The 11,746-nt window shown below is 40.2% G+C and overlaps 1 protein-coding gene across 2 annotated transcripts in view; it reads left to right on the top strand.

Moving 5' to 3' along the window:
• The window catches only part of Pcmt1 (protein-L-isoaspartate (D-aspartate) O-methyltransferase), a 71,719-nt gene that overhangs the window by 54,609 nt on the left and 5,364 nt on the right, over positions 1-11,746 (top strand). Inside the window, exon 7 of one of the 2 annotated variants that reach the window (XM_004645466.2) lies at positions 5,059-5,228. In XM_004645466.2, coding sequence (XP_004645523.1) covers positions 5,059-5,228 — 170 coding nt within the window. Of the gene's footprint in view, positions 1-5,058; positions 5,273-11,746 lie in introns of both variants that reach the window. The other variant, XM_004645467.2, reaches the window with a different exon arrangement.

The raw sequence follows: 11,746 nt of genomic DNA, 5'->3' as shown, positions 1-11,746 counted from the left end.
TCTTGCCTCTAGCCTCTTTGCAGGGAGTTCTGCTGAAGGGTTCCCTGCTGGGCCTGCAGCCTGGGTTGAATGAGGATCCGCAGGCCCCGGGTCATCTCACTCACATGCTGGGCCTGTGCTCCTGGTCTATTCAGGATCCCGCTGGGCCCCGGGTCGTCTCACTCACTGGGGGCCTTCACTCCGGGTCTAATCAAGATCCCGTGGCCCTGGTCGTCTCACTCACTCCCGGGCCTGCGCTCTGTGTCTAGTCAGGATCCCGCGGCCCGGGTTGACTCTGGCTTTTGATTTCTTCCATCTCAATATCCCCTGGATTTGCTTTTGTCAAGAGGGAGGTCTGCATTTACATCTAGCTTTGATGTTTTCTCATTCTCTCTGTTTTAAATTTTGTTTTCTGCATTGAGGGTTGTAAATTGCTTATGGTATGTAGCTTTATTAATGATGCTGATGTCTCTAATAACTACTTTTCAGAGACATCTTCTAGATGTCCCTGGCTTTGATTCCTGAGTTTGTAACCCAGATCCTGCTTCTTTAATTTATTAGTGATGAAAGATTCTTGCCTGTTTAGTCAGTTCTTTGGTACTGGACAATATTGTTTATAACTTCTTTTTTTTATTTTTCGGTACCAGGGATTGAACTCAGGACCCTGCACTTGCCAGGCAAGCGCTTATTCTACTGAGCTGTCTTCCTGGGCCCCCAATGATACTGTTTTTGACCCCCCCAGGTGATTTTGGCATGCATGGAAGAACAGCTGATCACAACAACAATGTCTCCTTGGCTGAAGTAGTACAATCAGTGATAACAGTAGTATCAAGCTCAGTCTAAAAATGACAAAGTGATAACTGTTAATTTGCCACCTTTGATTAAAGGTGCAAGATTTATAGTTGTATAACAAAATATGAAAAATTAGAAAATTATATACAATAAATATATCCTCCGTAGAATGATTTTACTTTCACGGGAGAAAATTTAAAGGGATAAAATGAAAGAAAGAGAAATAAAAGAAGAAAAAGAGGCTAGCGGCAAGGGTGAAGAAAAAAAGGAAGATTACCCAAGCTTTGGGAAACTAGTGAGGAAGACTGGAGGGAAAGAAAAAGGGAAAAATAAAGAACAAAACATAAAAGCTAAAAATTAGTGTTAACATTCATGAAAAAGCCAAAATAAGCAATAAAGAAAAGGGGGAAAAGCAAAGCAGTGGAGGAGGAGAGAAAGAGAAAAAGAAAAAAGATTTCTCTGATGTCAAGCTTGTGGTTTTCTTTTTAAATATACAGTTTTGTGCTGGTTTCCAAGTTAGAGTATGTCTCTGCTGTCACTCATAGCCAAAAGAGGCAGACATCCCAGTTCTGTGCTGGATGATCCCAGCATGCTTGCAATAGCATTAGGGTGGAGTCCTTTATAATTCCACAAGCATGCAGTTAAGAATAGGGCAGGGTTTGATTCTGGAGCTTTGAACTCCACAGAAGTTCAGGCCGATCCTGGTCTCTGTAGTGTTGTGACCTGAACTGTCAGCCTAGAACACACTGGATGCCTTGCTGGCCTGTCCTCAGCTCCCTGATCCTGCACTTCTCTCACAGTTGTCCTGATCCAGTCACTGGGAGATGTGAGAAGAAGCAGACCTATGGCTGCTTTGAGGCCAGGGTTCCCTGGCCCCTCCCTAAAATGGTGCCTGGCTAACCACCCTCTCCAGGAGACATAGCAGATGCTTGGACTGGAGTCACTGACCTGCTGCTGTAGCTCACAGTGTCCACTACTTGCTCCGCTGCTGTGTTTCTCCTTGGAGGCCTCTGGAGTTGCTCAGTAGATTTGATCTTCCTCTCTGGTACTGGGAGCTGGGAGTTGGGGAGGAAGTGCAGTTTGCTCTGCCCCCTTTTTCTGCATTGAGAGCTGTCTCTTCACTTTCTCTGTAGGCCCCAATTTTCCCTTCAGATCTTCCTGGGCCTCAGGAATCCCTTTCCTACCTCTTTTCCTTCCCAAAGTTGTTATAGACCCGTGTCTGGATTTGAGACTCTGAGAGGTTGATTTGTTGCTGTTTACTGCTCTATAGTCTTACCAAAAGTTGTTTTCCCATGTACTATTTTATAGAAGTTTTCCAGAGAAATTACTATAAGAATTTCATGCAAAAAAAGTAAATGAAAAGGAAAAATGGAAATGAGAAAGTAGACACAGTAGGAAAAAATAAAAAAGAAAGCCAAGGGCTTTAAGAAGTAGTACATCTTGGTCAGAGAGTTCCAGGATTACTGTGCAGGGAAGTCCCACAGTGGAAGATGTGTAACAGGCCTAGGAGAGAACATGAAGAAGAAAGCAGAAATTACATAGGGTTGTCTGAAATTTTTGTTGCAAAGCGTTTGGAGGTTAGAAAAATTTAGAGAAAATGAAACGAAAAAGAAATCTCCCTTTCAGGTATGGTGAACAAAACTTTTATAAGAAAGGAAACAATTATTGGCTACCTCTTGGCTGAGCAGAAGAATACTAATCAGTACTAATTGAAAATGGCAGACAGCGTGGTGGCATGCACCTGTAATCCCAACATTGGGGAGGCTGTAAACAGGCAGATCACTCTGAGTCTGATCTAGTAGTGAGACCCTGAATGCCCTGTAGACCCTTCGCTAAAAATAGAAAAGAAAAGAAAATGGCTTTCGGGGACCTGCCCAGTAGCTCAGTTGTTTAAGTGTCTGCTTAAACAAAGCTCTCAAGCTCAAGCTTCTGGGGTTCCAACCCAGACAGTCTCTGCAAACCAGAAATGCCCTAAAGGCATTTCGAGCCTCCCAAAAAAAAAACAAAAAAAAAAAACCCTTCTACCATTTTGTCAGCCTCAGGTTGCTGTAGTTCAATCCTCACAACCCTCCAGCCAGCCAAACCACCCCTGAGGGCACTAGGAGAGAAAAAAACAAAAACACCTTATTCCATTGGCCGGGGAGATGGCTCAGTGGAATAAGCGCTTCCCTAGCAAGCACAAGGGTCTGAGTTCAATCCCCGGTTCCGCCAAAAAAAAAAAAGGAAATGGCTTTCAAGGCTGGAGATATAGCTCAGCAACACAGTGCTTGTCTGGCAAGTACAATGTCCTGAGCTTGATTCCTGGTACCTAAAAAAAAAAAAAAAAGAAAGAAAGAAAAAGAAAATGGTTTTAATGAAAAATTAGGAATTCATTAGTGTCTCAGTTACTCATCTCTTGTTGCTGGGACAAATACCCAACACCCAAAATGAAGGAGGAAAAGGTTTATTTAACAGTTAATGGAGGTTTCAGTCCATACTCAGCTGGCTCCAAGGCAGAGCGGCACATGGCAGATCTGCCTTTCTTGGCGGTGGCAAAAAGCGAGAGCAAAGGGAGGGCCTGCAGCTCAGGTAGCTAGCCAGCCTCTTTCTCCTACTCACAAGATGCAAATTACCCACCCCAGGGCAAGTGCAGCATCCACACCCACAATAATCCATCACAAACTCCAGGGGCCACCCCATTACTGCTTGAGGCTTTGGGAGGGGGGGACACCTATATACAAACCATAACAATTAGGTTGGAAGAAGGAAGTAGAATGTACAGTGATTTCTGTCCTTATCTTATATATAATGTGAAATATGAAGGTAAGTATTAGATGGCATAGTTAAAAGGATTTAAAATGATTTGATTTAGGGAATAAGATTGGGCTAGGGAAAAAAAAAACTGACAAGCTTTACTTTAAGAAAAACAGCTAAAAAAGACTTTTAGATATTGCCTTGATAAAAATTTAAATGGAAAGAATAGGATAGGTTGACCAAGCAAATTTTAATTGAGGCCACCCTTCCCTGAGTCATTAATATCGTTATTTTTTCTTATTATTTTTGAATAATGATGATCTATAAGGTTATATTCAGAAGTTTTGTTGTTTTTTTTTGTTGTTGTTCCAAATGCCTTCAGGGCAGGTTTGGCTGGCTTGAGTTGTAGGGATCGAACCACAGCAACCTGAGCCTGACTGCTTTGTTGAAGCAGCCACTTAAAGAACTGAGCTAAGGGGCAGGCCCCCTATAAGGTTATATTCAAATGGCATTATATGATTTAATTATTTTCCGACAGTGGGGGGCTGTCACAAAATCATTTTGGTTCTTTGATGACAAGGGAGTTCCCTCATTCTAATTGCTTCAGGACTCTGCCTTCCTTCTTCATGGTGCCAGTCATCCTAAATTCATTTGGGTCATTAGGATTTCCTTATCTTTGCTCCAGTAATGTCAATAGGGTAGGAATGTCTTTTGCTGATTTTCTGTATTTTTCTCTTCTCCTTCCCATCTTTTCCATCTCACAGAGATTCAAAGCAGGCACACAGGCATTAGAATTTTCTGCTTTGCTTTTGGCTGAGTCTTCAGGAAGACAGCTCTGCTTTAGTTGATTCAGGTCAAACTTGATTGTCCCGGTTAAATAGGTATTGTGTTAGGTGCTAGTGGCACAAAGACATAGTCCCTGTCCTTCAGGAATTTATAGTTGAGTAGGGGAGGCCAAGAGGTAGAGTTATAGTATTACACTCAAAGTATGTACAGTTGGACCTCTTAGTCAGCTAACTGTGAATAAAGAATATTTGGGGAAAGGATACTGAAAGATCTAAAAGGTAAAACTTGACTATGCTGTACACTGAGTCCTAAGCTAAATCCAACCAAGTGAAGTGATCTGTATGCCTTATATTAGGTATTGTTAGTAATCTACAGATTTAGTGTATATGAGGAAAGCTAAATGCAGTAGTGAACACTTGTAGTCCCAGCTACTTAGGTGGCTGGGTAGATCACTTGAGCTCAGGAGTTCTGGCCAGCCTATGCAAGATAGTGAGACCTTGCCGCCATAAAAAGAAAAAAAAAAAAAAAGAATATGAGAGGATGTGCATGGGTTGTATGCAATGCAAATACTTTACCATTTTATAGAAGGGACTTGAGCAACTGTGGTATATAGTATCCTTGAGGTGTTCTGGAACTAATCCCCCGAAGATACTGAGAAATGACAATGTATATTAAATAAAGCACTTACTTGCTTTCTGCCCGTGAGCACTGAACATTGTTTATAGTGATGTCAAACCTTTAACTTGGGGTATGTGTGTTTTTTTGTAGCTAATAGACCAGTTAAAGCCTGGTGGAAGATTGATATTGCCAGTTGGTCCTGCAGGTGGAAACCAAATGTTGGAGCAGTATGATAAGCTACAAGACGGCAGCGTCAAAATGAAGCCTCTGATGGGGGTGATATACGTGCCTTTAACAGACAAAGAAAAGCAGTGGTCCAGGTGGAAGTGATTTTCTCTTCTCCTCTTTCTTCCACACATGCAAGGTGAAGGCGTGTGGATTCTAAGAATTAGACTACAAGAGCTGTTGTTTTTTTTTTTTTTTTGATTGCTACCTTCATGCTACTCCATTAAAACATCAGAAATTCATTACATTAAGTGTGAAATATTTTGCATGGTCTGTTCTTTTTGGTTTAATTTATGTCGTTGTGAAAGGGAGGGTGAGACTTGGTTGGCACAGAGGTTTTTGTCTTTAAAGAGACTTTCTGTCATAATTTAGTACTTCCTAAAGATATTTTCTTTATCAGCCACTGTATTTCTGTATGTATAAATCATTTTTATATTTGCTGTGTGGGCATGGAAATAGTCTGCGAAAGGAAGGGGCCATCATATGCTGTCTCAACCAGTCCCTATTTTACCATTGTCATAAAAAGAAGGGGAAAGATATAGTTGTCCCAGCTTTGAAAAGTGTCAGACTCCTAGAGAGGACATTCTACTTTTTGGCTTGATTTTTCTTTCATTCAGTTTACAGATACCTGACACCCTGCCTGTTTTATATTCACCCATCAATTCAGTGCCACTCTGGCCTGTGTCCTCAGCCAGCCAAATGTTAAGCTGTTCTGGCTAAGTTCTTGGGGAAGGGTGGTGTTCTCTAAGCTGCCCAGTGAGTGCCCAGGTCTCACTAACTCACTCAGAGGGCCAGCAGCATGCAACATAGTGTGTCTCACACAGCATGGCTCTTTGTAAATATGACTGCTTTGGTTTTGTGTTGCATAACCTGACCACTTTGTTTGAAGCTGTGATTTCTCTTCTTCACCTTTCCTTTCTTGTCTACTTCTTGAGGTGGAGGGAGTGAGACCAATATTCAGTAAGGGTACTTGAATTTAGATGCTAAGATAAGTGGGGCTCTGGCTGGCTAAATAGCTCTGAATTAAAGCGCCTGGAAGCCGGCGCAGGGTCTGGGGTTTGATCCCCAGGCCTGCTGTGCCGTCCCCATTCCCGGGGCGTGCAGAGACAGGGCATCTTCCCCTAAAATACAGAAGAAAAAAAAATAATAATAACAAACTACTAGAAAAGGGGGGCTGGGGAGATGGCTCATTAAGGGCCTGAGTTCAGTCCCTGGTTCCATGAAAAAAAAAGTGTGGCTGAGCACTTTCCTTCTCTTAGAGTCGATTTTTAGTTGACAAAATGGTTCTTGTTTTAATGATTCTTCTTAGTAAGTAATGATAATTGTAAGTTCAATTTTGTGTTCTATAAAGCAGAAAGGCAGTTTTTAAATGTTTAATTGCAGAAATGATAATTAATCTAAATTCAGTTTGTACAAAACAGTGTTTTACTTTTAACTAAATGCGCCTTGGTCTTTTCCAAGATAGTTTACTAAAAACTGCATTTTTAATTTTTTTTATTTTAGGGAACGGTCTACAGGGTGTTCAGGGTCTCACTACTAGATCGGACTCTAGTGATCCGCCTGTTTACAGCCTCCCAGGAGCTGGGATTACAGACGTGCGCCCCCATGCCCAGTTTCAGTTGCTGTCTCAGCGCACCTGGAGGGGTGGTCTGGCATGGCAAGACGGGAATTGAACCCTGTCCCTGCATCTGCCTAAGCAGGCACTTTAGTCTGCTGAGCTATCTGGCGGGCTTTATTGTTTTTGTTTTTTGTGATAGGGTCTCACTGTGTAGTGCGGCCTGGCCTTGAACTCATAGTGATCCTCTTACCTCACCCTCTCTGAGATTACAAGTGTGTGCCTCCACACCTGGCTATTTTCTTTGAATTAAACCTGGGGCACAACTAAGTATTTTCTAAATTTTGAGACAGAGTCTTGCTATGTTGCCCAGGCTAGCTTTGCACTTAACATCTACCTTCTTCAACCACCTTTGTAGCTGACATTATAGGTGTGCCACTGTGGTAGCTTAGCACAACTACTTCTTTTTAAAAATAATCTTTAAAAAACCTATTGGCTTTTTTTAGTTAAAGTCAGATGTACAGTAATTATTAATTTCTAATTACAATTTTCATGTTGTTTCTAGTATGCTTTAAACACTACTTAATTATGTAATTACTATTGTTTATAAAAGGGACAGATATTTCACTGAAATAACTAATTTGATCTCAAGTAAGAGTTCATACTTTTTTTAGTAACTTTGAAATATTTAGTTTTATACAAAAGTATTGAACATCCCACTTATAATTCAATGATGAAGGAATTATAAAAAAGTATTTTATTTTTATAACCAGAAGCAGATTAAACACGGAGCTATGATGCTGTCAAAGTCCTTCCCAGCCCTAATTTTATTTATTTATTTATTTATTTATTTTTTCCATAATTTTATTGAGAAACAAATAGCAATGAGACAGTTTCAAATCAGATTGGTAGGACAGTTTTGATAATTAACACATTGCATACTCCCTTCCTAATAGTTATTTGCTGTACAAGATGCAGATATGATATCCTATTTACAAACACTATTACAACAAATCCCTCTATTCATTAAGAGTATGTGACTGTATATCTATCCTAACCATTTTGAATACACAGATACAAAATGGACATTCATCTGTATATTCTTTTTTGTTTAGTTCCATCATTTGAATATTATAGGTGTGTGAACTCAGCAAAATATTCTAAAAAGAGTCCAGTAGTCCATAAAAGTATTGGGTCTTCCGCTTGACTGGCAATGTCAGAAATTGTTGACCTGAGTCCCCTACAGCTCAACAAAACACCATGGCTTTACTTCTTATACTTCGTTTTTCTACTTTTCTGCTGGATGGTGAAGACCAAGATGAAGCAAGACCTATGCAACAAGAGTTGTAGCTTTTGGGTCTGATAAGGTCAGTGAAATCCTCTCAGGATTTATTCTGAGATCCTCTTGTACCTCGGATTATAGATCCTTTGTCAGTGTCAGCCATGTGGATGAGTCACGGCCATTGCTTGGCCTATGTGCTCTGTGAAAGCCTGAGAGAATGTTTTCTCTCCATGTGACTCCTTAGGCACACTCTAGATCATTGATCACTTTCCTCTTTGGCCTCATAATCTCCTTGATCAGAAAATTTGGGACACTACTGAGTTACATGACGTTACAGTAAGTTCTCATATGTTCTGAGTCTTAATTGACCTTGGAAGGCTAGGGCCAAAATGTTGGCTTTCCTTGTGGCCCTCCTTTTTCTCTAATTTTGGTCTGCAAACTTAGGTTGTTAACCCTCCAGAAGAGAAGCTTATTGTTATTACCGTACAACCTAGGCTGTTAAGCTTAACCTCACTATCTGAATATCAAACATCTTAGGCATAACGGAACAGGTATTTTTCAAGTATTGTTATGTTGAACTTTAAGTCCCTACAGAATATGATGAAAAAACATTAAAAGACTAAAATATATTTTGAAAATAGGCATAAAGAATTATATAATTCTTATGTTTACACATAAATCCAGTCCAGCCCTAATTTTTTTTTTTTTCTTTTTCTTTTTCGGTGGAACCAGGGATTGAACTCAGGCCCTTGCACTTGCCAAGGAAGCACTTATTCCACTGAGCCATCTCCCCGGCACCCCCACAGCCCTAATTTTATAAGCAGTAATTTTTCTTCATAGAGAAGTTCCCCTTGTCTAGCATTACATAAACTCTAGCCCTGCTGTCCACAATGCCTGGCTCTACCCCTGATAAAACCAAACCATTTGTGCAGAATATTTAGAATAATTTTTAAAGTTATGGTCAACTAGTCCTTTACTAAACATTTAAATGTATACTTGTTGAACTGGCAGTATAGCTTAATGGTAGGGCACTTGCCTGGTATGCACAAAGCCCTGAGTTCAATCCCTAACTCTGGAAAAAACAAAAACAAAAAATGACAACTGTAATAAAAATTCATCTGAGAAGATACAAATGAAGGAAATCTAACTTATTTTTCAGAAATAAAAGGTGTATACTTGTTTTTGTGTACTTCATATTTTAAAACAAATAATTTTTTATGTTTTCATCATTGGAGAATATTTCTCTAGTTATACCAGGACTTATTTTTCTGTTGTCTTTCTCTCTGTTCAAATATATTTTTCTATATCAGTAGATGTGGATATAATTACAAAGATACTCATTTAGTTGATTATTCTATTTATTGATTGATCTTTTTGAGACAGGGGCAGTCACTTATGCAGGTCAGTCTGGCTTTTAGCTCACTTTTTAGCCCAGGCTGGTGTCACACTCAAAAACAGTACTCCTGCTGGGAGCTCCTTTAGTTGATTTTACTTCTGGAAGTTTAGAGATTATAGCAATCTAACTAAAGGTGAAATAAAATCTAGAAAGTAAGTTGGTAAAAAATGCCATATTAAAATTTTTTTTGGTAAAAATTGCTTGAAAATCAAGTGTGAGAGAAGGTACAGTATTGACAGTAACTACCTTAGTCTGCAGTTTCTGTTTGTTTTCATAAACTATCATGGCACAGCCTAGGTAAGGAACAAAAGGAACACTCAGCTAGGGCTTTTTTTTTTTTTTCTCAGAGCCAGGGATTGAACTCAGGCCTTTGCGCTTGCCAGGGAAGTGCTTATTCTACTGAGCCATCTCCCCGGCCCCTCAGCTAGGGCTTTAAAGTGACTTTAATGAAGGGACTTTTTCAGAGAAATTTGACAGAAGTTATGGAAACTAATAAGGGATATCTACTCAGGGAGCAGGAACACATGGCATAATCCAGGAAGTATTTATCTTTCTTGACAATGGGGAAAGGAAAGGATGTAGTTTTAGTGGCAGTTACTAGAGGAGGACAGCCAAGGTGAGATGTGGAAGGGAGGAGATGACAGCAGCTGAAGTGATAGAAGTAGCCATGACCACCTGCTCTCCTAGCAGGGCATCATAGGGGTCAGATGTAACTGGAAGTCAGAGGAAGGGGCCTTGTGCAGGTATGGCCTTCAGTCATTTCTTATCATTACCTTTCCCCCTGCTTTATTCTTCCTTTCATTTCTATCTGCACTGTTACCCAGGCTGGCCTTCAACTGTCAGGCTCAAGTGATCCTCTCATCTCAGTCTCCTTAGTGGCTGAGACTGCAGGAATGTGCTACTAGGCCTGACTACTGGTTCTTTTATAATACAAGTTTAGAGTACATTTGATAGGACATCTAGCTTGTGTGTGATCTATTTTTGTTCCTTTTAGGCCAATCTGTGCTTATTGTATGCTTTTTTTTTAAGGAATTTTTTACTTTTTAAAATAATTATTCATTTGGTAGAAGGTCTCGCTATGCAACTCAGACTTGTAGTGATCCTCCTGTTTCAGCCTCCCCATCAGTGGGATTACATGTCCAGTGGGGCCAATGAGGCATGTGTACTGGGGATTGAATCCAGGGCCTTGTGCTTGCCAGCCAGGTGCTTAGACCGCTGAGCTATCTCCCCAACCCCTTAAAGTGTTCTTAAAGGAAAATAAAAGTGTACCATGCCTTTGGAAAAGCAGCATCTTTTCTTTGGCAGTTTGGTTTGTTAAATATTTTTCAGTGTAAGCATTTCTTTCTCCTTCTTAACCCATTTTGTGAATGCCACATTTAGCTCAGAACCTTCCTAGTATCATTTTTAAGTTTGGCAAGCTGTGTTCTCTGTGCCAGCCACTGTTCCAGGTGCCAGGAATCTTTAGCTGGGAAGTGGGAGCTTATGGAGCTTGTATAGTCATGTAGGAGCTTCTAATAAATACCATGACCAGCAGGCACTTAGACACCAACTGAAGTGGTAAGCCAGGCCAAAAGGATAACTGGCTCGTGTATAGACAATAAACTGGAAAAGGATCAAACCTGAGTTACATACAGCTGGTGGTTGTAGCATTTCAAGGGTGAAATGATGGTGGCTTAAACTAAGGCAAGGATAGAAGTGGATTGATAACTACATTTAAATTTGTCACTATTTTATGATATGCATTTCACATTTGGGAATTACCATGTTTGAAAGTTTTTTGATCACTTTTTTTTTTTTTTTTTTTTTTTTTTTTGATACTGAGAATTGAACTCAGGGCCTTGTGCAAGCCCGGTAGGTGCTATGCCACTGAGCTACATCCCCAGCCCTGATCAGTTTCTTTCTAGGCAGGATGATTTCCACTCTTTTAGTTTTCCTTCAGGATTAATTTAAGAAACCATCATAATTTTTCCTGGTACCTCAGCTTGTTTCTCACCTGCCTGCCATCTTCCTTGTACAGTGATCAGAGCAAGTCACATGCATGGGTGAAGTGAGCCAGTTGAAGCCAAGGAAACATGACAGAAACTGTATTTAAGAAAATTGTAACTGACAGGCCTGCTGAATTTCAGTATTAGTTAAAACTCTACACCTGAATGTATGTAGGCTTGCATCACCCTATGTTTTTGTGGGCTGATAGGAGAGAGAATGTGAGGTCTGTAGGCTGTTCTCTGTATTGTGTTTATGACTATATGGTACATAGCAAAGTGTAGCATTAAATTTTATGTATAAACATCTTCATATAAAAACTATTTTTTTTTTAATTTTTATTTATTTATTTGTGTGTGTGTGTGTATGTGGCCAGCTCAGCCCACCAGGGGGCGGG

The sequence above is a fragment of the Octodon degus genome, unplaced genomic scaffold, assembly GCF_000260255.1.
Source record: "Octodon degus isolate 3935 unplaced genomic scaffold, OctDeg1.0 scaffold00229, whole genome shotgun sequence".
Taxonomy (NCBI): Eukaryota; Metazoa; Chordata; class Mammalia; order Rodentia; family Octodontidae; genus Octodon; species Octodon degus.
The sequence above is the reverse complement of the archived record's forward strand: the minus strand, read 5'-3'. Positions and strand labels throughout refer to the sequence as shown.